General features: G+C 38.5%; 2 protein-coding genes across 3 annotated transcripts in view; both read right to left on the bottom strand.

Annotated features, from left to right (window-relative positions):
* Positions 1 to 24,571, bottom strand: part of Bbof1 (basal body orientation factor 1) — a 41,522-nt gene that overhangs the window by 5,508 nt on the left and 11,443 nt on the right. The window contains exons 5-11 of one of the 2 annotated variants that reach the window (XM_010645482.2): positions 16,560 to 16,640; positions 14,486 to 14,556; positions 12,630 to 12,774; positions 11,158 to 11,651; positions 9,473 to 9,574; positions 7,746 to 7,843; positions 3,488 to 3,677 (exon numbers count right to left, since the gene is read on the bottom strand). In XM_010645482.2, the coding sequence (XP_010643784.1) occupies positions 3,511 to 3,677; positions 7,746 to 7,843; positions 9,473 to 9,574; positions 11,158 to 11,651; positions 12,630 to 12,774; positions 14,486 to 14,556; positions 16,560 to 16,640 (1,158 nt within the window). In that variant the 3' untranslated portion in view covers positions 3,488 to 3,510. The remainder of the gene's footprint in view (positions 1 to 3,487; positions 3,678 to 7,745; positions 7,844 to 9,472; positions 9,575 to 11,157; positions 11,652 to 12,629; positions 12,775 to 14,485; positions 14,557 to 16,559; positions 16,641 to 24,571) is intronic. The other variant, XM_010645483.2, reaches the window with a different exon arrangement.
* Positions 19,722 to 21,398, bottom strand: LOC104877124 (E3 ubiquitin-protein ligase RNF113A-like). The gene has a single exon (XM_010645481.3). The coding sequence runs from the start codon at positions 21,298 to 21,300 to the stop codon at positions 20,290 to 20,292; it is 1,011 nt and encodes a 336-aa protein (XP_010643783.1). The 5' UTR covers positions 21,301 to 21,398; the 3' UTR covers positions 19,722 to 20,289.

Here is a 24,571-nt window from a genome sequence, read left to right as displayed (position 1 = left end):
GGTAAGACTCTTACCTAAAGCAAGTCTAACCTGCTATTATTTGCCAGATTTTATATAATTTTCTTTTACCTGCACTTCTCATCAGTAATTCTTTTTTTCTTTTCTTTTTCATTAGTGTTACTGACTGGGACCTAAGAAATTTCAAAGCTTTTCAATACATATAGTTAAGAAATGCTTTGGGCAACACACTTTCTGGTCCCCCCTTCTGTCTCTCTTAGACAGAAGCTTTCTTACCCTCAATAAATTTTTCCTACTCTTAACCTCCATTGTTTCTAGAATTCATTCTTGGATTTTAGAGAACACGAACTCATGTTTCAGATATCTAGAAGGTCTGGGAGTTTTATCTCTTTCCCCTATATCATTCTGGAGGTCTTCCACCAAGATTACTGGTCAGAGATGGCATCCTACTAAAAGATAACAAATAAGAGTTTTCTTTCTGTCATTTAATGTCTTGTGATTAGATGGAGGTGTTTGACTCAAAAACTATTCCATGCTAAGATGAACATGGATTCAACTACTACAACAACCATGGTTGATAAGAAATAACATCCCCTCTAATTGAGCATTATACTTCAAAATGCTTAATGTCCAGACAAAATTACAATAGTTAAGCTCACTGCTCCTACTGAAATACTTACCTCACTGATCTTCTGGGTATTCAAAAACTAAAGTTTGGAGACCAAAACTAGAAAGGTAACTAGGCTATGAGGACAGCCAATATTTTGGCCCTGGCCCCTCAAGGTCTACAAGATCCAGGACACAAAGGAACCTTTCCTACAGGATCCTACATCTTTGAGACTGCCAAACTCCAAGCGGTCATACAAATGGAACCAATGACAAATGTGCTAGACTTCTTTTACTGGGAACCCACCAGATTGACCTTGTAAACAGCTCATAACTGCTAAAGTATACAATGACTTCTATATTGGATTCTGAAGTCCCCTGGAGCTTCTTATCCTCTTTGTGGGCTATATTTATAGCAATCCTGCTGACCTTATAATGTGGCCCATTCACTCTTAACTGTATCTTTGGCTTTGTCTTCTCCAGACTTAAAAGCTATGCAGCACCAAGATGACAATGCCTGGTGCCTATCAAAGGCCTTTAGATAGACCCTCTGTCCAGTAACTCTGCTGGTCACAACTAGGACCCTCTTCTGCTGGAAGGAGCCAGAGCTGTCTTCGTCCTTTGTCCCCTCACAGCAGTTAGGGGTATTTCTTCAGAGAGGGTAATATTGCAGACAGGTAAGTAATTAGATATCTTGCAGGCAGTTAAGACAGGGCTACCCTCAAGTAGCCAGCCCTCAAGGAGCCAACTTAGCAAGGAGCCAAATGGAGGACAATCAGGACACATTCACTGAAGGCCAGAAGTGTAAAAGGAGAGAAACTACTATACCCTTTTGCTTCCCCTGGGATAAATAGCAGTGATTGATATTCTAAATAGGTATCAATCACCTGGGGGCAGGGGCTCAAGGTCTTAACCCAGGAAATATCTTGTCTTTCCAGAAATATCCCTGGAATATCAAGGTCTTTCCAGGAAATATCCCTTACCCCTACCCTTACTGAAAACCCTTGTGTGCTTGCTATGTGACTTGCTCCCCCATTTGACCCCCACTTAATCAATATTACCTGGGTGACTGTGCTTGGAATCTTATTGGTTGGTCGTAGTTTTGCCCCACCTCATGCCCACCCTGTAATTTTCCATGGGTCTTAACAGTTTTGTCCCACTTTGTACCCGCCTCACCACATGGCTTGGCTGTATAAAACATCTTTGAAAAGTAGAATGGGCGGGCAACCCATATTCCGGTCCAGTCCCCCTTCTGTATTAGACAGAAGATTTCTTTCCCTCAATAAATTTTTCCTACTCTTTAAAAAAACAAAAAAGCTTTAACAGGTGGCTGGGTGCCTGCATCAAAAGCGAAAGGTCCTGAGTTGGATCCCCAGCAACACCCCCCCCCCCCGCAAAAAAAGAACTGCTTTAACAGTCTCCTGCTGTTTATTTCAAGTGCCCTTGTGTTTTTTGTTTTTTGACATATATAAACTTTAAGTCAGAACAAAAATTGATGTGCTAAACAGAATGGATTCTGCCTTTTTGTTCCACCATCTCAACTGAATCTGAGCTTTCCAGACTAGGAGGCTACTGACTCTGGTAATCTCTGCTCCTTAGCCACATGGCTTTGGTCACTTTTCTGATTCTCCATTTGATATTCAGGTAGTGCTGCCCTACTCCATGGAGATTATTCAGTGAGCTGAGAATAGTGAAAAATCTTGCAAAGTTGCACTCTAAACTTTTAAGTTTATTACTACCACCTGTTGGAGAGAATGTCAGAACATTCCCTCTAATAAGGTGACTGAAACTTTTAACTTTACAGGGTCTGTTTGTTTTTTGTTTCCTAAAGGTGAAGGAATAGAAATTTACAGTTTGAGAATACAATGCCCCTATTTTATCTGTTACAAAACACAGCTAATGTCTAATCCACCAAGTTTAGGCTGGGTTGAATAAAAAATTACTACTGTCTAAATTCTGGGTGGAATTAAATACAATCACAATGACTCCTAATATTTTTCTTACATATAAGGGAAGCCACTTTTTAAAAAAATACTGACTGATGGGAACTGTGTTAGTGTAAATGGAATCGGCTCATCCCTCAGCCACTTGCTGCTCAGAAGTTTTTTGTTTCTTAGATAAAAATTAGGTATTTTATTTTCTTTTTAAATCTGATATGGCCTCATTTAAACTTTCTTAGAGTCTACCTCGGTCTAACCAATAATGAATAATAAAAATCACAAATAAAAAGCACTTAAAGAAAAAAAAATCTGGCTTGTTTTTACTGATACCGTATTTCTTTAATGCCTTTGTCTATTGAGTCATACTTCTTACCTCCATCCAAAGCCAAGAGTTACAAGGCCACTGTGCTTGTGCTCATATAAAAGACAGTGGGGGGCCAGGGATTTAGCTCAGTGGTACCCCCTTCCTCACAAGCACAAGGTCCTGAGTTCCATCCCTGATACAAAAAAAAAAAAAACAAAAAACCCAAAAAAAAAAAAAAAAAACAAAAAACCCAAAAAAAAAAACAAAAAACAAAAAGACAGTGGGGCTGGAGGTGTAGCAGTGGTGTAATGCTTGTCTAGCATACACAAAGCCCTGGGTTTGATCCTAAGTACAAAGAAAGAAAGAAAAAGAACATATTTTGGCTAGACTGCTTTCCTTTCTTTCTATTTTGCTGCATGTGTGTGTGTGTGTGTGTGTGTGTGTGTGTGTGTGTGTTTCCCATACTAAAAGAAGTACTGATCTACATTTGCATTATGTAGAGTGTGCGTTTCATATGGACATCGTTATAAAATTTTTCATGATCTCATACTAGTGTATTTGTTACTTATTCCACCGATACCTGAGACTCCTAGTTGGCTAGTAAGGAACTGTAAATTAGCAAGAAGCTGCATATAGAAGGATAACAGTCATATTATCTGATAGACTAAAAACTCCTTACCATGTTGGGCTCCTGTGATCCTTTCAGAATACTGGAAAGAGCCATTTCAGAGTCTGAGACTGGAACTTGCTGAGTGATGAATATTTGATCTTGAAGCTTACTTTCATCTGTTTGATCTTGAAGCTCAATTTCATTTGTCTGATCTTTAAACTCAGTGTCATCAGTCTGATCTTGAAGCTTATTTTCATTTCTTTAATAAAGACAAAATATGAGTTATGTGAACAACCACACATGGAGGTTGGTTCAGAACAACAAATTTGTCATATTACTTTCCCATAATTCCAGCACATGTAAGATGCACACAGAATCATCATGATCAGGTTCACATTCATGGACTTTGGCAAGAAAGCTCTTACCTAAACTCCTTCTTTTCTTCACCGTCAGAAACAATGAAGTCTATACCTGGAGGCCTAGAACACTGGCCGTATTTCCTGTAGTGACTGAAAGTCAAACTACATAATAAGGCCTATTTCCCTATGCCCTCATATTTCATTTATACCCTTAAAGTGCTAAGTGAAAAGCTTTGGTTGGATGAACTTCTTGTTTTCAAAATGAAGTTTTACACAATCATTGATGCAGTTTATTAGGCAAGTTAATATAGTCCCTTAAAAATGGAGACATATTGACAGGCATGCTTGCTTGTAATTCCAGATACTTGGGAAGCAGAGGCAGGACAATCATAAATTGTAAATTCAAGACAAATCAGGCCGGGTGTGGTGGCACACACCTATAATCCGAGCACTTGGGAGGCTGAGGCAGGAGGATCACTGTAAATTTGAGACCAGCCTGGGCTACAGAGTGAGTTCCAGGTCAGTCTCAACTACATAGTGAGACCCTCTCTCAAAAAAACAAAACAAAACAAAAAAAACAAAAGACAAGTCTGGGCAATTTAGTGAGACGCTGACTAAAAAGGTTAAAAAAAAAAGGTTGGGGGTGAGAGGGATGTATGTAGCTCAGTGTTCCTCGGGTTCATTCCCACTACTACAAAAACAAAAAGTTGCAGGGCCGGAGTTGTGGCACAGTGGCACTGTGCCTGCCTGGCAAACACAGGTCCTGAGTTCAATCCTCAGTACAAAAAAAAAAAAAAAAGTTGCAACATGTTGAACTCAAGAAACAAATATTTACAGAGATGATGATAACAAAGGTACTCACCTATTCTGCCATAAAGAATGATAAACTTGATTCATATTTAGATAAATGGATGCATCTCCAGCCATGTTAAGGGAAATAAATCAGACATACAAGTTTAAATATCACATTGTTTCTCCTGTGAGAAACCCAAAGGGTAGCCGGGCATGGTGGAGCACGCCTGTAATCCCAGCACTCAGGAAGGAGAATGAGGCAGGAGGATCGCTGTGAGTTCGAGACCAGCCTGGGCTACATAGTGAGTTCCAGGGCAGTCTCAACTGCATTAAAAAAAAAAAAAAAAAAAAAAAAAAAAAAAAAAAAAACCAAATGGTAAATAAAAAGCAAAATGGAGAATGATATTGAGACGTAGGAAGAATACATTCAAACGGAAGGGGGAACAAAGGGAAGAAAAAGGATTTTTTTTCAAAGAATGGAATGGAAAAAAAATGGAAACAAAGCTTTTATAAATGAGAAGGGAAGAAAGGCTGAAAGGAGGGAAGGGGAATGGGAAGAAAAGAAGAATTAAGACATTATGTACAGCTATAAATTCCTTATGATGATTGTGATCATTATGTATGGAAAATACATACTAATAAAAATAAATTTTAGGGCTGGGGATTTAACTCAGTGGCACTATACCTGCCCTCACAAGTGCAAGGTCCTGAGTTCAATCCCCAATACCCAAAATAAATAAATAAATAATAAATAAATCTGAAAAAAAAAAGGTGCTCACACAACAGCTATTAGTGGTAATGGACAGGGTTGAATCAGATTGTTGACCAAAATATCCAGAAAAGCTCTCTTTCCACAAAAAAACCCTCAGAATATAGAAAGGTTACTCAATGGAGATAGGCCCAGCATGAAAATTTCTCTTTATAATTTAGAAAGGCTGGGTTTTAAAAAAAAAAGAAAGAAAGAAAAAACAGGGCTGGGGATTTAGCTGAGTGGTTCTGCCGCCTGCCTTGCAAGCACAAGGACCCAGAGTTCAATCCTCGGTACCAAAAAAAAAAAAGGCTGCGTTTAAAAACAGGAAGTAGATGCATGATAAATTAGTATTCTAAATTTGAAATGAGCTTAACAGAGATAAAAGAACATAATATATTGATCTGCCAAGAGATAATGGCACATATCCCACTCCTAAACTTGTCTTCAAGTAGGTGCCCATGACAGCAGCATAAACCCATTGAAAATCTAGACATATAATAGTCTGCATGATAGTGATATATGAGAAAAAAAATTTTTTTTCCAGTTTTTTGAGACAGGGTCTCACTGTGTAGTTGAGATTGACCTGGAACTCACTATGTAGCCCAGGCTGGTCTCAAACTCACAGCAATCTGCCTGCCTCACCCTCCCAAGTGCTGGGTTTACAGGCGTGCACCACCACGCCTGGCAGAGAAAATGTACTTTAGACATGAGCAGAGCTTTACTCACTGCTAAAGCACTGATGTATTTTAGCCCCTTACTGGTTATTAACTTAAATCAATCACTTAGATATTGTACTGCTGGGTCACACAATATCAACTGTGAACTCGGACCAACTTCCTACTACTCCATGTGCCTTAGTAGACTTTCTTTCACAGTAGTACCTCAGCTTACCATCTTAATTTGTTTTATAACTGGAGAAAATGGGCTGCGTTTTTGTTTGCTTGTTTGTTTGGGAAAATATCTGTGGTCATATTTCTCACCTGATGCAGAGTTTGTGAGTGGAAGCAAAATTTTGCTGAATACTTTTGTGAACTGAATTGTTTGCAAATAGAACTGTTTGTGAATTGAGGTGTTACCGTAGCCAGTTTCTTCCCGATTTTGAGCTCTCTCACTTAATCTCATCAACATTTCACCATCTATTCTTTTTGTTTTTCACCATCTATTATTTTTTTTCTTTATTCAGTTTTGGCATGAGATTTCAACAGGTTTACACATGATTCCTCTGTGAGTCAGGTTCAAGTTCATTGTGCTGGTGTAAACAATCTCACTCAAAGATTTTTCCCAGAAGTTGAAAATAGCAGTACAGGACTGGAGCCCTGGAACTCTAGCTATGTGCTTGGGTGCAGAGAAGTCAATTCAGAATGAGACAGCACCTAAATCTACCTCCACCTCTAAATATTCTTTGGAAGGCTATCAAAGACACAAGAGCCACTTCAAAGTCCTTCTCTTAACCAATAATTCTTTAAACTCTTTCCTTTTGGTTGTATTCTTCTTTCTTTCCCTGTTCCCTACTGTGGTTATTCCAAAGGGTTCTATCCTCACCTCTCTATTCTCCATCTTCATCCATACCAAATCCTAGTTTTTACTAAACATGGTCAAATTCTTTCCCCAAACTCTGGTCCTTATTTACAAATGCCAGGGCCAGATATGTAGCTCAGTAGCACAGCACAAGCCTGGCAAACAAGAGGTCCTGAGTTCAATCCCCAGTACCAAAATCAAACAAACAAAATGTCATAAAGCTATTCTTCACTTCAATATCTACTACTGCTATCAGGCAGATTAACACTGAAAACACGATTATTTCTTCTGTCTGGAATGCTTTTTTCCTCCCTTTTTTGTTCCTATTTACCTTTTAGAAATCAGCTCAAGGCTTTACTTCTTCAAAAATTCTGCTGACTCCCCAGTGAAGTCAGAGTCCCTTAATTTAGGTTTTTTTAGCACTGTATAATTTCTTCAACCCTGTTATAGTTGTACTTTTATATTTATTTCTGTGATGATTTGAATAGTTTTCTCCCATAAAATAAGTTTTATGAACCACAAACTCCTTGAGATTAGGCATGATGTTCTTTTTCAATAATACATTCTCAATAGTAATCACTCAGCATGTGTATGTTAAGTGAATTTGAATTAATGGATGGATTAAATAAAGTTTAAATATTTTTCTCTGGCTTTTCTGATCTTCCTTTATACCATCCTTTTATTTCTTAAACTAAAAACCTTGAATTTTTTCTTTCCTTCATTCCTTTTGTCCCTTACCACCAAGTCCTGTCCCTCCTTCCCATGCATCTATCAGTTTCTTCCCTTCTTTTCTGACTGCTCCCACTCTTGCCCCAAACCCCACCACACACTCAGAGTAGTGTAGTGGCCTCTGCTGTGCCCCAAGCAGCCTCTGTGTTTGGTTAATGTCAGATCTGCAAACACTGACCTTGCCCTGTGTAACGTTCCAGGGAAGAGTGAGAGTATGGTTTAGTCCTCCTCATATTCCTTGAAGGCATGGAAGTAGGATAGACAGTACTCTGAAATCTACAATGGCATTAAATTCAGACCCTCTGCATGATTTTTAAGGCTCAATAAAATTTAATCATATAAATTAAATCTTACTTCTAATTACCCTGTAGCATCGCCAAATTACCTCAAGCCAGGTAGTTTTCCCTCGTTCCCTAAACATCCATATCCATGCCTAAGCCTGAGTTTCTTTACTGTCTTCTAAGCTCTAATGTGCCTTCTCTCTGCTATTGTCCCCACTGTCCTACAAAATACCCCAGTGTACCTCTTTTAGGAACGTCTTCCTACTGTTCTAGTCATTGACATGCTGCCAGACCTGTGATTATAATTTATTATGCCATCTAATTGTTTTCCTGAGTTATATTTGGTTTTAAGCAATTAGACTGTAAATTCTGAGTTCAAAGGCAATTTCTCTTCATTCTTTTGAATCCCTGATACTACCTACTTGATATGTACAATATGTGCTTGATTTCTTTTAACCAGTCACTATTTAATACCAGGTTTATATAGTCAATGACAAAACAGTGGACAGTCAAGGCATAGTCAAGTACATAGCTGTAATCCTAGCTCCTCAGGAGGATGAGGCAGGAGGATGACAAACAAGGCCAGCCTTTTGCACAACAAAAATGATTGGGCATGTAGTTTAGTGGTAGAGTGCCCTCAAAGCACGCATAAGGTCCTGGGTCCAACCACCCAGTGCTGCAAATAAAGAAGGGGGGGGCAGAAATCAACAGAATCGAGAAATTCTTTTTAAGGGTTACTCCCTCTCTCTCTCATCTTTCTCTGTCTCTCTCTCTCTCTCTCCAGTATTTGAGATTTACACTGAACTACATCCCAGCCCTTTTAAATTTTACTTATTTTTAATTTTTAGATAGGGTCTCATTAAATTGTAAGTTACAATTCTCTTGCTTCAGCCTCCCAAAGTGCTGGAATTATAGGCCTGCATCACCTCACCTGGCTCTATGACTTTTTCTTATATTAGAGAATCCCTTGATTAATAATCACCTTAAAATCATTTACTTACCTTTGCAAACCAACAAAACCTCAACAGTTGTTAGTTATTATGTCTCTGCGAGTGCTACACATTCATCTTAGCAATGTTTTAACTTCTTAGAAATCATTATAGTAATCATCACCTTAAATATAAAATTAAGTCTTTTAGCTGAGCATGGTGGCACATGCCTATAATCCCAGCAGTAGGGAGGCTGATAAGACAGGAGGATCACTGAGAGTTAAAGGCCAGCCTGGGGTACATAGTGAATTCAAGGCCAGCCTGAACTACATAGGAAGACCCTGTCTAAAAAAAAAAAAATTTTTTTTTTCTCCCCATCAATTCCAAGACATCCTTTTTTTCAGACTCATTCATTCATCTGCCATTCTTTATCTCTGGGAACTGCAATGACTAGACAATGGAACTCTATGTATTTTCTGGTCTTTAAATATATTTTCTTTAATTCTAAATAAGAATAAGTTCATAAAGAGCTGGGGATTTAGCTCAGTGGCACCACGCCTGCCTCACAGTCCTGTTCAATCCCTGGTACCGCAAAAAAAAAAAAAAAAAAAAAGAATAAGTTCACTGTTTCTATTTCTATGTGGTTTCTATAATTGGTAACAACTTAGCATTTCACTGAAGAAGTAGGAAATTACCTAGGAACAAAACCATTCATTTTTGCAAAGAGCAACCTCAAGACTTTCTCCTTCTGCTCCCAAGTCAAATCTCCAATATCCACATTACGTTGAGTACTTGTCCTAAAGAATTTCAAGAGGTGAAGAAGGGAAAAGGAAAAATGTGGTCAAAATAAGCTTTTCTTGTGAAAAAATATAAAATATGTAAAAACAGCAAAAATTTCATACTGTAACTGAATATTACATACCAACTATAAAGCAAACTATGTATGTTACCAAATCATAAAGTTAAGGCCTATACCAATATGCTAGTCAATACAAAATGTTTTTTAAGGGTGAAGAGTGAAGGGAGGGCAGGGGTATGGGGAAAAAATGAGAATCAAGATCTGTCATGTACAGGTACAAGATCCCAATGATGAATGTAACTGTACTGTATACCTAAAAAGTACCAATAAACTCAATGGAAAAAATGTTATATAGTCATAAAGATGAAAATGACAAAAACTATAATAACATGAAAAAATATTTGTGCTCAAACATTAAGCAAAGGAGCAAAACAACAATATTGTAATCTAACATGTACCCAGCACTCTGGGAGGCTGAGCCAAGAGGATCATTAAGTTCAAGCACAGCCTGGGCAATTTAGTGAAATCTGTCTCAAAATGGAAATACTATAAAAGGGGCCAGTGATGTAGCTTAGTATAAAGGTGCTGGGTTCAATTCCCAGTATCACCAAAAACAAACAAACAAAATCACAAAAATGGGGCCAGGGATTTAGCTCAGTAGTTCTGGTGACTGCCTTGCAAGCACAAGGACCCAAGCACCAAAAAAAAAAAAAAAAAAATTACAAAATTATTTAATGTTATTTAATTATTTAAATGTTAGTAAACCTTTAAGCTCACAATGGTGTGAACAAATTTTTCAAAATCAGAATTTTTGCTTGAAAGTTTGATTTTTATCACAGGCAGCAAACATTACCAATTATTTTCCTTAAAGTAACAGGCTCATTTTAATTTTGTATATTGAGTTTGTACCCTGATACCTTGCTAAATTTTTTTTTTGTGTGTGTGTGGTACCAGGGACCGAACTCAGGTCCTTGCACTTGTGAGGCAGATGGCAGAACCACTGAGCTAAATCCCTGGCTCCACCTTGCTAAATTTCATTATTACTTTTGGTAAGTTTTTTGGAAACCTCTCCAGATTTTTTTACACATATGGTCATGTCTTTTATAAACAAAGACACTTATTTATTTCTCATCTACAAAAAAAGTTTAACCTAAATCTAATCGAGCCTTTATAATCAATTTCCAATTTATATGAAAAAAGATAAAGAAGAATGTCCAAAGATATCACAACGACATTCTATAGGACAAATAATCTAGTTTCTATCAAATTTCTGTCACAAGAAAAAAGGGACATCTACTAAGAACATAGACTGAACCATGGACACTGCTAAAAATAAGGTATATAAGATGAGTAATCAGTTCCCATCCTCATGTAACTTAATGAGATATCTGTTCAACATCTGAATGAAAAAGAATGTCATAAATAAATGTAAATAAAGAATCATTACAAAGAATTATTATACTGATTTTCAAAAATTATATGGTCATGTTAAAATTAACAAATTGAACTTTTCTGAGTTCTTATTTCTCTAAGGGGCACAAAAATAGCACAAAAGACAATATATCAAAGTGTTATCAGTACCATTTTTCAGCTTCCATAAGATCCTGATTCACACTGTTAGTGCTGTGTTCTCTGCCATCAAATGTCCTGATCTGGGGGTATTCTGTTTTTCCTGCACATGCCATTCTCATTTTTAAATTGAAAGCAGCTTGTGCTATCTGCTTATAATGCTTCCTGCTTGTCAAAATCTGTTGCTTCACTTCATGTAGAGCATCTAAAAAGAAACATTCCACTTCTGTTCTCTCATCCAGTATGTTCTTGGCCAGCTTCTTTATTCGGTTCATTTCCCTGTCCTTCATCAGAAGAAGTTGCTGCAGCTTGTCAATTTCTACCTGACCTGCCTGGTTCTCTATCACTGCCTGTTGCTTCACTTTCAAAACTTCAGCCTCAAACTCTCTTGTTATAAAACTCAGAGCATTCTCCAAGTTTACCACCTTCTTCTGAAGAATGTGGATTTGTGCTCTCTGCTGGGTAAGTTGCAAAAACTTCTCCTTAATTAGTAATTGATTGATCTCCTAAAAACAGAAAGATGAGAGAGGCAAAGGTTGCTTTTTTTTCTTTTTTCCTTTAATCATTCTAGAACCTACAATCTCCTCCACAATTTCTATTACTTCATGAGACTTAAGTTTGACACCAGAATAAGGTAATCCTTTTGGTATTTCTATGCATAGGAAGTCTGAACTTGCGAAGGCAATCCACTGATTTTGCTAATTATGAAATTTTTTCACACTTCCTCTAAAATTCTGAAAAACTAAATGTTTTATATTAGCAAAATCAATAAAACCAGACAATAAATATTAACAAGGGGAACTATGGTAGTCTCCTAGTTGCCTTTCTCAGTATTCACTTTCCTTTTCCCTTTCTTCCTTAGTAATAAAATCCCAATTTTACTGGGCATTAAGCCCAGTTGAAAATTTTCCAGCCTCTTTTTTTGTTTTGCTTTGTTTTTCTGAGACAGGGTCTCGCCACAAGGTTCAAGCTACCTTGAATTTACAATGTAGTCTAGGCTGGCCTTGCACTCCTGGCAATCCTCATGTCTTTGCCTCCTGAGTTCTGGGATTACATGTGTATGCCAACATGCCTGGCTTTCATATATATGAAAGGATCGAACTGAGGGCTTTGTGCCCCCCCCTCCTCCTGTTTTCCTTTCTTTTTTTTTTTTTTCTTCCCCTTTTAAGAGGGCCTTACACTACAGTTCAGGCTGGCCTTAAACTCACTATGTAGCCCAGGCTGGCCTTAAATTTGTAGCAATCCTCCAGCCTCAGCCTCCTGAGTGCTGCGATTATAGGCATGCACCACCATGCCCAGCTTTAAGTCTAATGCTTTTTATAAGTCATTCCACATTAATCTTTCAGATAAGGAAAGTACATCATCCACACAGAAGAAAAATGGTCCTACTGTCCTTATATATCATTATTATACTCAATTATTAGTATTCACTAACCCAATCCTTTAAAAAAGGTAAGAAACAAAGAGTAAATGAAAGTGAGGACCTCTTGATGTAACAGATTGGTATGACTCTCTTTCAAATTCTGGGAGTTTTTTTGTAGAGCATCAGCTTCCTTCAGGTGATATGCAAGAGTTTTCTGGAGATAAACATTCTCTTTAAAAACATTTCTTCCAGCAGCATTCAATTGCCTGAAATAGACATAAGATCCTAAAATATAGGCCTACTTTTTAGATATTACCAAATGAGAAGAATAATGACTGCTTGACCCTCTAACATTAATAACAACCATCACTGGGTTGGGAATGTAGCTCAGTGGTACAACACTTGCCTACCACACATGAGGCCCTGGATTCAAACCTCAGCACCACCACCCCACATATACACAAAGCCACCACTCATTAACTTACAACAGGTAGGAGGGGGTCTTGTGACTAAGTTCTTACCCTATAGGAAAGTGAAAAATAATATATTACTTCCAGATATGTTTCCTATGCTTTCTCCTGTCAACATAACTGAACCTGAACATATCCTAGGAATCCAAAATGGCAGAGGTACAAGACGGAAGCAGCTCAGCTTGCATCAGAGAAGAGCTGCCAGGCCCACAGTGGATTGTTAGAAGATGAGCAAGAAAAAAAAAAAACCACTGAGACCTGGGAGTTAATTTGTCAATATAACATACCTAGTGTTACTTCTGCAAATATACCACATGACAATCCTGCAAGCTTGCTAATATTAGCCCCATTTTCAGATGAAGAAATTCACTAAATGTGATCAAAAGACAGTGATTTTTATTTTTGTTTTAATTACAGTAAGAAACATATTGCCATTAGTTCCTTTTAAAATACTCCCTCTTGCTCCAAACACACTTATCCCATCATTCTTGATACTTTCTGAAGCAGTCTGGCATCCTCTTTCTTTTTTTAATTTTTTTTAAAGCAGTGGCAAAGTTCATTCAAGAAAGCAAAAATGAAGAGTGGGAGAGAAATTGGCTCTCCTGAGCAAGCCTAGACTGAGTAAATAGAAAATAAGGGTGAGAGCAAAGATCAAAATACACGCTGCATCTGGGAAACATAGCATGGGCTATCATGGCAAGTTATGATAGCCTGGCATCCCCTTTTCTGAATGAGTTTGGTTACACTGTCATTATTCCTTTGATGTCCTGAATCATTTCAAAACATTTATCTTTCATGGCCATTTTGACTTTGGGGAAGCCCCAGAAGTCTCAGTGTACTAGTTCTGGTGAATAAGATGGACGAGGACATACTGTAATGTTTCCACAACCTTGTCTTTTCACTGGATGGTACTAGGTAGCATCATTCACCATATTTTTTATCACACCTTGTAAAGACACTCATAAAAGAGGACTTTCATTTATTTATTTAATTTTTAAAAAATTTATTGGTACTTGGAATCAAACTCGGGACCTTGCACTTGCGAGGCAGGTGCTGGAACCACTGAGCCAAATTCCCAGCCCCTAAAAAAGGACTTTTAAAACTGCTTCAGAAAATGGCAAGAAAGATGTGATAAGTGCATCTGAAACAAGGGGGATGATTTTGAGGAGGATTAGTGGCAACATATCTTTTACTGTTACAATTTTTTTAAATTTAAAGGTTCTATGTATTTTGATCACACTTTGTAATTTCAAGAAAGTTAAGAAATGTTGCAATGTTGAGATCCAAGGTCCAACTTCAAAGCCAAGGTTCTTTTCACTAGAGCATGATGCTACAGAGTGAAGAGAAGAGGGAAGTGGAATACAGAAAATGAAACATCAAGGAAGACAGAACAAGACATTTAAAGAAAGCAAACCAGGAGACAAGAGGAAGACAAAAAGCTATGAAGAAAACAGACCAGCAAGGAAGCAAGAGAGGCTACCAAGAAAAGGAGGCAATAGTCTCTTACACCACAGCTTCATGGTGGGCTCTCTCGGCTAGCATTATTATCTTCTTTTCAGCCTCTTGTTCTAGTCGGTGCTAAAAAAGGAGATAGGCTGTGTGAACACGTTTCTACTTCTTGCAACACATTTTACTCAACAGAGAGCAATTATTTCAGTACTGGAGGTGTAGCTCAGTGGTAGAATATTTTTCTACCATGCACAACACCCTGGATTTGATTCCCAGCACCGCCCAAAAAAAGTAATTATTTCAGAAAGTTGAATAAAATGCTACTGTTCACATGGACAGATGTGAAGAATTATAAGTACTGGCTGAGAAGCCAGCAAGAAAAGACAATGTGAACACAAGAACCTTAGGGTACCTCTCAATTTCATCATTAAATAAACAACATGACACGTACATGGGTGGGAGTGGGAAGCCACATCCATATAAGAAACCAGAGCTGGAAGAAATTTCTGCTAAACGCAGTATAATAAGTCATTCATTTACCCAATGAACACCATTACTGTACCAGGTTGTTTCAGACACCAGCAATTCTGTGGTAAACAAAATAGGCAATATCCTTGATCTCAACGAAGCTCACATTCTAGGGTAAGATCCAGTATTAATCCATAATTAGCATAATTAACATACTGAGCATTTACTACATGCCAGGTACAGTTCTTAGAGCTTAACATGTATTATTTACTTCTCATGACAACCCAATGAACAAGATTCCCCAAAAGCAAGGACTGACAAAAAGAGAGGTTAGTGACCTGCCCAAAGTTACACAGCTAGTAAGTAGCAGTTAATACATAGGCAAAAAAAAAAAAAAAAACAACCCCACATAGGCAACCTGATGTTATATAACCTCTCTAATGAATATTTAATAGTTATGAGGCTGTGATAAGTGCCATAAATGAAATAAATGAGGCAATTAGGTAATAACCAGGGGACATTTTATATTGGAGTTTAGAAAATCTCTCTGAGAAAATGGCATTTGAGCTCTGAAGGAGAAGGAGCTAGAGCAAGAAGACATTCCAAGAACAGACACTAGTAAGTACGAAAATAAGACAGTAGGACAGCACTTTGTGGCTCAAGGAACAGAAAGGAATAAATAGGAAAACAAAATCAAGCACTTACAACCTGAGGAAATCCTTTACATGAGAAAGTGGAGCACACTGAGGTACAGGTGAATGAGCAGACCTACTGAAAAGCCTCCTGCCATGAAGCAGCAGCCCTAGGCTCAAACAAGCATGGGAGAAATACCCGTGAAGTTTCTACCAACAAGGTGAGGCAGGCACTGCTGTGGATAGATTGCCAACATTTAATTCTCATTCTACTTTTTCCTTCTACTACTAGTTGTTAAAGAAAAAAAACACTCACTTTCCCAGCATCATTATAACACAGTTTTGGCCAATGAGATGTAAGAAGAAATATAGGAGCTTAGAAAGCTTTTATGTCTTCCAGATAAAAGGGACCGATATAGCTGAAGCTTCCCCTTCTTTCTTGCCTCAAACACAAACAAAACTTGCAGCACAAATAAAACTTCCTACCAAGCTATATCCCTAGCCCTTTTTACATTTTATTTTGAGACAATCTTGCTATGTTGCTAAGTTGCCAAAGCTGCACTCAAACTTGTGATCCTCCTGCCTCAGACTCCCAGAATTCTGGAATTACATATGTGCACCATCATACCTGGCTAATAGGTAAAATTTTTATGTTTTTATATATCAAAAATAAATTTTAAAAATAAATAATCTTTGGAAAGGAGAAAAGGACTAGAAAAATGAGATTTCTTTTTGTTTTGGTTTGTTTTTTTTGAGACAAGATATTTGCTATGTATTTTCAGGCTGGCCTCACTGCAGTCCTCCTGCCTCAGCCTCCCAAGTAGTGGAATTACAGGCATGTGCCACCATACCTAGCTAGACAACTGAGACTTCTAGAACAAAAGGCTTTGTTTTCAAAGTTTTGTTCTGCTCTTTTTTAATAAAATTCTAACAAAATACCAGATGGAAAGTCAGTATGTCTCAGAATGCATATAAATACTTATGTTGTTCTAATAACTGAAACATTTCTTTGTTAACATTAATATTCTGTACCTTTTCTTCAAAAAATCTGCCTTCCATTCTTCTAAGAGTCTCCAGATGTTTCTTCTCTGTCACCCTTAAATTTTCTTTCAGCTAAAATTAAAAAACAAAAAATGGTCAATGGGAAATAAGGGTTACTGGAGTGTATTCCTAGAAAATACTAAATAAGGAAACATTTTCTATTATATATTACTTTCTAGTCCTAAATATACACAAAAATTCAGAGTCCTCACCTTATTTCCCTCAATCTTCAGTAGATTTACAAGATTGGTATTAAGTTTTAAACACTTTCATAATTAACAGTTCTCAGGGCATTCAGACAAGTTCTTCTCATAATCATATTTTCAAAATATCTTCAAATGTAGAATGACAGAAGCACAAAATTTGAGAATTGGAAGGGAATGTCAAACTATGCAATTATACCATTTAATATAAAAATTCCTCTTATGAAAAAAATGTGCTGATAGAAATATCATTAATTCCAATCTTTTTCTTTTTTTCCCCAGTACTGGGAATTGAACTCAGGACCTTGTGCTTGCCAGGCAGGTATGGCATCACTGAGCTATATCCCCAGCCAATTCAAATCTCAGTACACCATGTTGCTCATTAACAGTTCTCATTTTTAAAACTTTCTTCCTATTATCAATCTAAAAAATATCTTCTCATGATTCCCATGGAAGGATCACCCTCTCCCCAGTATAGGAGATTGAACCTAGGGAGCACTGAGCTACATCCCTGGCCCTTTTTATTTTTAGTCTCACTGTCTAGACTGGTCTCAGACATGCAATCTTCCTGTCTCAGTCTCCCAAGTAGCTGAGATTACATGTATTACTATGCCCAGCAGGATGTTCTCTAAAACTATGTAGACTAAAAAAGATATAAAATTTTAAGGCAAAGAAATATAAATTAATTTAAAGCAATGATCTATAGTCTACTGGCAAGAATGAATATGAATGAAATAGGTATATTTAATCTCTCATGCCACACACACACACAAAAGGCAATAGAGTAAGGCTTTCCATTAGACAAAGTACTGTCTCACTACCAATTTGCCTGAACAAATCATTTAACTTTTGTATGTCTCAGGTTACCAGGTTAAAAAAAAGGGGGATAGCAATAGTATCTATCTTATAGGGGTAAGGCAAGGATTAAGGGTATGTGTAAAGTGCTTAGCATAGTAACCACTTAATATATAGGTTTAGTTAATATCATTTCTAGTATTGGCCCTCCTTATACTTAACAATTTTCCTCCCTGTGACCTCTGTTGTTTTGTTTTGTTTTGCAGTACCAAGGATTGAACTCAGGATCTTGCGCTTGTGAGGCAGACGAGGTGCTACTGAGCTAAATCCCCAGAGCTTTGATCTCATTCTAACTGTATTAAATCTCCATTTTATTATTTTGCTATATTAGGGATTAAATCCAGGACTTTTGCTGCACTGAGCTACATGCATCTCTTGATCTCTAGCCTTTTTTTGAGATAGGGTATCACTAAGTCACTAAATTGCCAAGTTTGGGTCTGAACTTGTAAGCCTCCTGCTTCAGCCTCCCATAGTACTGGGATTACAGGCCTAAACCATCATACCCAGGTTAAACCTCCATTTAATATGACCTCTTTCAGATGTTCTTCCTAATTCTACACATCTGTTTGCTTTTGGTACCAGGGATCGAACTCGGGACCTTGTGCCTATAAAGCAGGTGGCAGCCCCACTGAACTAAATCCCTGGCCCTACACGTTTATTTTTTAATGGCCTCTTAGACTGTTACATAATTCCAAAGTTAAAGTCAACATATCAATTTAAAGAAACACTTTTCACACTGGTGTGTGAGGAAATGATCTTTTCATATGTCACTAGGCGCCTCTCAAACTCTTAATTAAATTAACCTTTCAAAAGATAACTAGGAAATGAGCAGCACCTTTAAAAGCTCATGAGCTTTTTCAGAGAAGGGATGGGACCTCACTACACTGCCCAGGCTGGAGGGTGGTGACTATTCACAGGTGCAATCCCACTACTGATCAACACATGCAACCGAGAGGTCCCCTACTCCATGTGATGGTCACCATGTGATGCCACCAATGTATGGACACCCAGTCCAATCAACGTAGAGTTCTACAGCCTCAATTCTTATGAACCTCCACCTCCACCTCCCAGTAGTTTGAGACCACAGACACGTTACTAATGTTCATATTCTTTAACCTATATATTTTTCTAATAAGTTATCCTAGCCAGGGATTTAGCTCAGTGGTGCTGCCTCCTGCCTCACAAGCACAAGGCCCTGAGTTCAATCTGCAGTACCCCACCCCCCAAAAAAAGGATAGAAAACTTTACTTCTTAGATGTTCTTCACACTTTATAATGAAAAACTAGAAAAGTCCAAATGTCAACAGCAAAGAACAAATAATGTTTCTACGAAATGGAATTCTATGCATTTATATGATTCTGCAGAAAATTATATCATTAAAATATTTAAGTATGATGAAAATCAGCCTAACAACTTGCATGTCATAACTTTTATAAAAATAGCATTTGATATTTTAAAATATTTCTACATAGCAGAAGAAAAAGACTATAACCCAAAATATTAACAATGGTCATCTTTAGGTAGTGTAATTGGTAAGGGCAGTTACTTTTAATTTTCTTTAATCTGCTAGGCTAAATTTGCTGAAATGAGCAGTATCACTGTCAAAAGAAAACTAAAATAACTAAAAAGTAACTACAACGTACCAATATGTTTCTTCTGTTATTCAAGTAGTAAGAACCTGGGCATAGCGGTGGCACAGACCTGTAACCCCAGCACTCAAGAGGCTGAGGCAGGAGGAATGCTTTGAGTTCAAGGCCAGCCTGGGCTACACAGTGAGTTTAAGGCCAGCTTGAACTACATAGCAAGAACCTGTCTCAAAAAAAATAAAAAAATAAATTTTAAAAAAATGCAAAAAACAGGGCTGGGAATGTGGCTCAGCAACACAGTGCCTGGCAGGTAAGTGCAAGGCCCTGAGTTTGATTCTTGGTACAAAAAAAAAAAAAAAAAAAAAAAATCAAGTAGATTGAAACTCTTCTTTAAAAATGTATGCTTTAAATATTTTTGAATGGGGCAAAGGGAGGGCAGGGGTATGGAAGAAAAATGAGAAGCAAGATCTGTCATGTAAAGGTACAGGACCCAATGATGAATGTAACTGTACTGTATACTTAAAAAGTACCAACAAACTCAATAAAATTAAAAAAAATACTTTCTAAGTCTTTTTTAAAGTTGTACAACGAACTCTATATTGTGTATATACACAGCAAAATTTCCTGCCTTAATTCACATCTCCAAATTTAAAACTCATGGGTCTCATATCTTCTTCATTTCGGATTCTACAAAACCATCTTTTTTCTATAAACCATTAACTTTTGCCTTTGAATTTTAAATCAATAACCCACTTTGAAAGGTCTTCAATCTACTTCTCCATTAGGTGGCAACATTGTTTCTTAAAAAAGAAAAATGACATCAAAGCTCACAAGAGCATTGAGTAGTTTTCAATTCATTCTGAGAATGTGTACTTGCACATGGGGTGGCTATTTTGACAGTTCTTGAAAATTTAAATATATTGATTCAATCTGCAACACCTTTATATAAAACAAATAGTATTCCTTCTAGAGAACGTGACATTCCTTCAATTGTGATTTTGTTTTTAAGATTACCAAAAGCAAAACAAAATATTTATTTTGAGATCTAACAATTATGGAAAACCCAAATAATGGAAATTAGACCCTTTCAGGGTCTTCTGGGATATCAGAAGCTCCACCCTCGGAAGTAGCTTGATGCTTCTCCATTTTAGCAATCAACTCTTTAGCAGGATTGAAGACACCGTTTGTCTGCTGGTCACAGACGTAGCAGCGGGAGGTGGTGCGGAAATGCTGCAGTGCACAGCTCTCGCAGAAATAATGCTTGCACTTGGTAACAACTGGGTTTTTAAAGGTCTGGCGACAGATAAAACACTTGAACGGTATTTCCTCATCATCACTTCCCACTTCGTAGTTTTCGTCCTCACAAACACCATAGCGACCCTCATCAAGCTCACGTTCGATCTGCCATCCGTGCTTGTAATCTGAACGGTCATGGAGGAATTTGCAGCTGTCTCCGAACCCACAGAAGCCAGTCTCTTTATAGTCCTTACAGATGTCGGGCTGGTAATCCCAGCGCACGGTGGCCCGTAGATGCTCAGGTGCTCGGATGGGTCCCTTCCTCACCATCCCGGAAGAGGCATTGCCCATAGACGTATCCTTGGGTTTCATGTATTTCTGGTAATTATTGATTCCCCGATAGATTTTGTCATCCTCCTTGCCCCTCAGCTCTTCCTGGATTTTCTGGCTGCGCTCAAAGATGGCTTGTGCGTCTTGCTCCTTCTCAGTGTCCAGCTCATAGACCGCTGTGGCCCCCATATCCTCTGGCCCCACAGGTTTCGCTGAGCGGGTGGACTTGTAAACCACGCCCAAACTCTCACTCTCCTCTTCTTCCTCGCTGCTCAGACAACCATAAACCGCCTTCCGTTTCCCGCTGCCACAGGTCTTCTGGATCATCGGATTGTGGGTCGTCCGCTTCTTCTCGGGTCGAACCACAATGCTGTCTTCATCACCACTGCCGCTGCTTTCTCCGGGCTCCAAGTCGCAGACTGGGCGCTTTCGGCTGCCTGCAGCCCCTTTCCGCCTGGGCTTTTTGAAGAGAAAGTTGCACACAGGGTCAGCCGACTCTGCGGGAGGCCGTTGCTCGGCCATATTGGAGTCCCAAGCGCCTAACTGCGGCAGAGCGCTAGGTGGCGCGGGGACTTCTACGTCACCGCCCTCGCGCTACGCCAGAGGCTGAGGACCACGAGAGCGCCAGTGCGCAGGCGCCAGCAGCCCCATTGGGGGTTCCTAGAAAAAAAAGGTTTATAAGGGGCTGGGGATTTAGCTCAGTGGTTCAGGCACCTGCTTTGCAAGTGTAAGGATCTGAGTTCTATCCCCGGTACCAAAAAAAAAAAAAAAAAAAAAAAAAAAAAAAAAAAAAAAAAAAAAAAAAAAAAAGGTTTATAAAACGTTGGTGTGTCCATAAGACAAATATGTAGCAAGGCCTAAGTAGTATTAAAAAAAAAATGCCGTGCCCAGCACTCGGGAGGCTGAGGCAGGAGGATTGCTGTGAGTTCGAGACCAGCCTGGGCTACATAGTGAGTTCCAGGTCAGTCTCAACTACATAGTGAGACCCTGTCTCAAAAAACCAAAAAAAAAAAAAAAAAGTTCAGAAAATTATTACTTTTAAACAGGACTGAAGCCTCTTGGAGAACACACATTTGAGTTGAGCCTTTAAAGGGCATGTAAAATTTTAATGGACAAAGAACTATCAGAAATATATTCCAGCCGGGCGTGGTGGTACATGCCTGTATCCCAGCACTTGGAAGGATGAGGCAGGAGGATTGCTAGGAGTTCCAAAAGTATTAACACAGTGTTCAGTTACTGTCCCCAGTTCCAGCGTGCCTTGCTCCCGCACCCTCCTTGCCCCATCCTTCTTTCCTATTTGCTCTTCCCTAAATTTGGGTTTTTGTTACAGATCTAAAGCTCTTTCAATTTTGTACTGATTAAATCAGTCCTGCAGTATTTGATTTTAAAAAGTCAACAAAGTAAGGGGGAACCTTACAAAATAAGTAAATACCCAGTTTGGGGGAATTAAAAGGAGTGTGTGCAGAGGACAGGGTGGTGTAGCAAAAGGAGATAGTAAGATCTCTAGGTAGGTCTTTAACACTATTGTGTTGGGACAACATTCCACTAAGGATGGAGAAATCCCAAAGATTTTTTGGGAAGTGGCAATCCTGGGGAATGAACCAAGGGCCTTCACACTCAGCTAAATCCCTGGCCCTTTTTATTTTTTTGTTCTGAGACAAGGTCTTTCTGAATTGCCCAGGTGGGATCCAACTTTATTTTTTGAGAAGAGGTCTCGCTATGTAGGCTGGCCTTGGACTCATTCTGCAGCCCAGGTTGGCCTCAAACTTACAGATCCTCCTGCCTCAGCACCTGAGTGCTGGGATTACATATGTGTGCAATACCACATCTGGCTGGGCTCAAACTTTCAATCCTGCCTCAGCCTCCCAAGGTGCTGGGATTATAAGCATGCACTAACCACACCAACTCCCAAAGATAACTCTTTTTTAAAAAGTAAATTTTATTTTGTCCCTCCCCGTCCCCAGGCTCTTCTATATTCCATTTTTCCTTCTATATTTAGGTCTTTGAACCATTTTGATTTTACCTTAGCGTGTGGTGAAAGATATAGGTCTAGTTTCAATCTTCAGCATATGGAAAGCCAGTTTTTCCAGTACCATTTATTATAGAGGCTATCCTTCTTCAAGTGAAGGTGTTTGGCTCCTCTGTCAAAGGTAAGATGGTTGAGTATGTCTGGAGTTGTTTCTGCATCATCTAGTCTGTGCCACTGATCCTCAGGTCTGTTCTTTTGCCAATACCATTTTTTGTTTGTTTGTTTTTTCATCACCATAGCTCTGTAGTATAATTTCAAGTCAGGGATCGTGATACCCCCTGCTTTGCCTATTGCCCAGAACGGCCTTTGCTATTCTCAGTCTCTTCTGGTTTCAAATGAATTTTAGGATTGTTTTTTCAAATTCTGTGAGATATGATGTTGGGATTTTGATTGGGATTGCACTGAATCTATGCAACAATTTTGGAAGTATGGCTGTTTTTACTATACTGGTTCTTCTTATCCAAGAACAAGGGATATCTTTCTACTTTCTGATATCCTCTTCAATCTCCTTTTTCCGAGTACTGTAGTTTTCATTGTAGAGGTCTTTTATTTCCTTCAATAGATTGATTCCTAGGCATTTCATTTTTTTGGATGCTATTGTGAAAGGGATTGTTTCTCTAATTGCTCCCTTGTGAGTCTGTTATTCATGTACAGGAAGGCTACTGACTTTTGAGTGTTGATTTTACATTCAGCTACACCTCTGAATTTGGTTATCAAATCTAAAAATCTTTTGGTGGAGTTTTTGGGGTCTTCTATGTAGAATATCAAGTCATCTGCAAATAATAATTTAACTTCTTCCTTTCCTATCGTTATACCTTTTCTTTCTCTTGTCTCACTGCCGTGGCTGTCATTTCCAGAACTATACTGAACAAGAGTGGTGACAGTGGACAACCTTGTCTTGTTCCTGATTTTAGAGGGAAAGTTTTCAGGTTTTGTCCATTTAGTATGATGCTGCCTGTTGGTTTGTCATAGATGGCTTTTATCAGATTGAGATGAAGATCATCTATACCAATTTTCTGTAGGGTTTTTATCATGAATTGGTGTTGAACCTTGTCAAACCTTTTTCTGCATCTATTGAGAGGATCATTTAGTTTTTATCCTTGGCTCTGTTAATACAGCGTATTACATTTATTGATTTGTGTCTGTTGAGCCATCCCTGCATCCCTGGGATGAATTCAAACTTGGTCAGGGTGTATAACCTTCTTGATGATTTGCTGCATTCTGTTTACCAGTACCAAAGATAATTATTGAAGGAGGTGATCCAGAACATCTGTGATATTTTAAGGTTACTCCTGCAGCTGTATATACATTTTTTTTTTTTTTTTGTACCGGGATCAAACTTGGGTTCTTGAGCAAGGCAGGCAGTGGAAGCACTGAGCTAAATCCCCGTCCCAGCTGTATATACTTTGGACTGCAGTGGTATGATTGTTTTAAAATACATCCACAATTTTTTGATATGCCTCTCTTCAAATGATGGAACCTAATTCCCTGCCCTTATAACGTAGGCCACATTCTTTTTTTTTTTTTTTTTTTTTTGTACCAGGGATTGAACTTGGGACCTTGCATTTGCAAGGCAGATGGTGAAACCACTGAGTTAAATCCCCAGCAAGGTACACTTCTCTTTTTTTGAGACAGGGTCTCACTATGTAGTTGAGACTGACCTGGATCTATGTAGCCCAGGCTGGTCTCGAACTCACAGCAATCCTCCTGCCTCAGACTCCCAAGTGGTGGGATTACAGGCATGCAGCACCCCGCCAAGGCGTA

This window comes from Fukomys damarensis, unplaced genomic scaffold, assembly GCF_012274545.1.
Source record: "Fukomys damarensis isolate Sample0158 unplaced genomic scaffold, DMR_v1.0_HiC HiC_scaffold_21, whole genome shotgun sequence".
Classification (NCBI taxonomy): domain Eukaryota; kingdom Metazoa; phylum Chordata; class Mammalia; order Rodentia; family Bathyergidae; genus Fukomys; species Fukomys damarensis.
The sequence above is the reverse complement of the archived record's forward strand: the minus strand, read 5'-3'. Positions and strand labels throughout refer to the sequence as shown.

Excerpts from the sequence above, each read along its gene's own strand:
- LOC104877124 (XM_010645481.3), bottom strand. The coding sequence starts at position 21,300 with ATGGCCGAGCAACGGCCTCCCGCAGAGTCGGCTGACCCTGTGTGCAAC.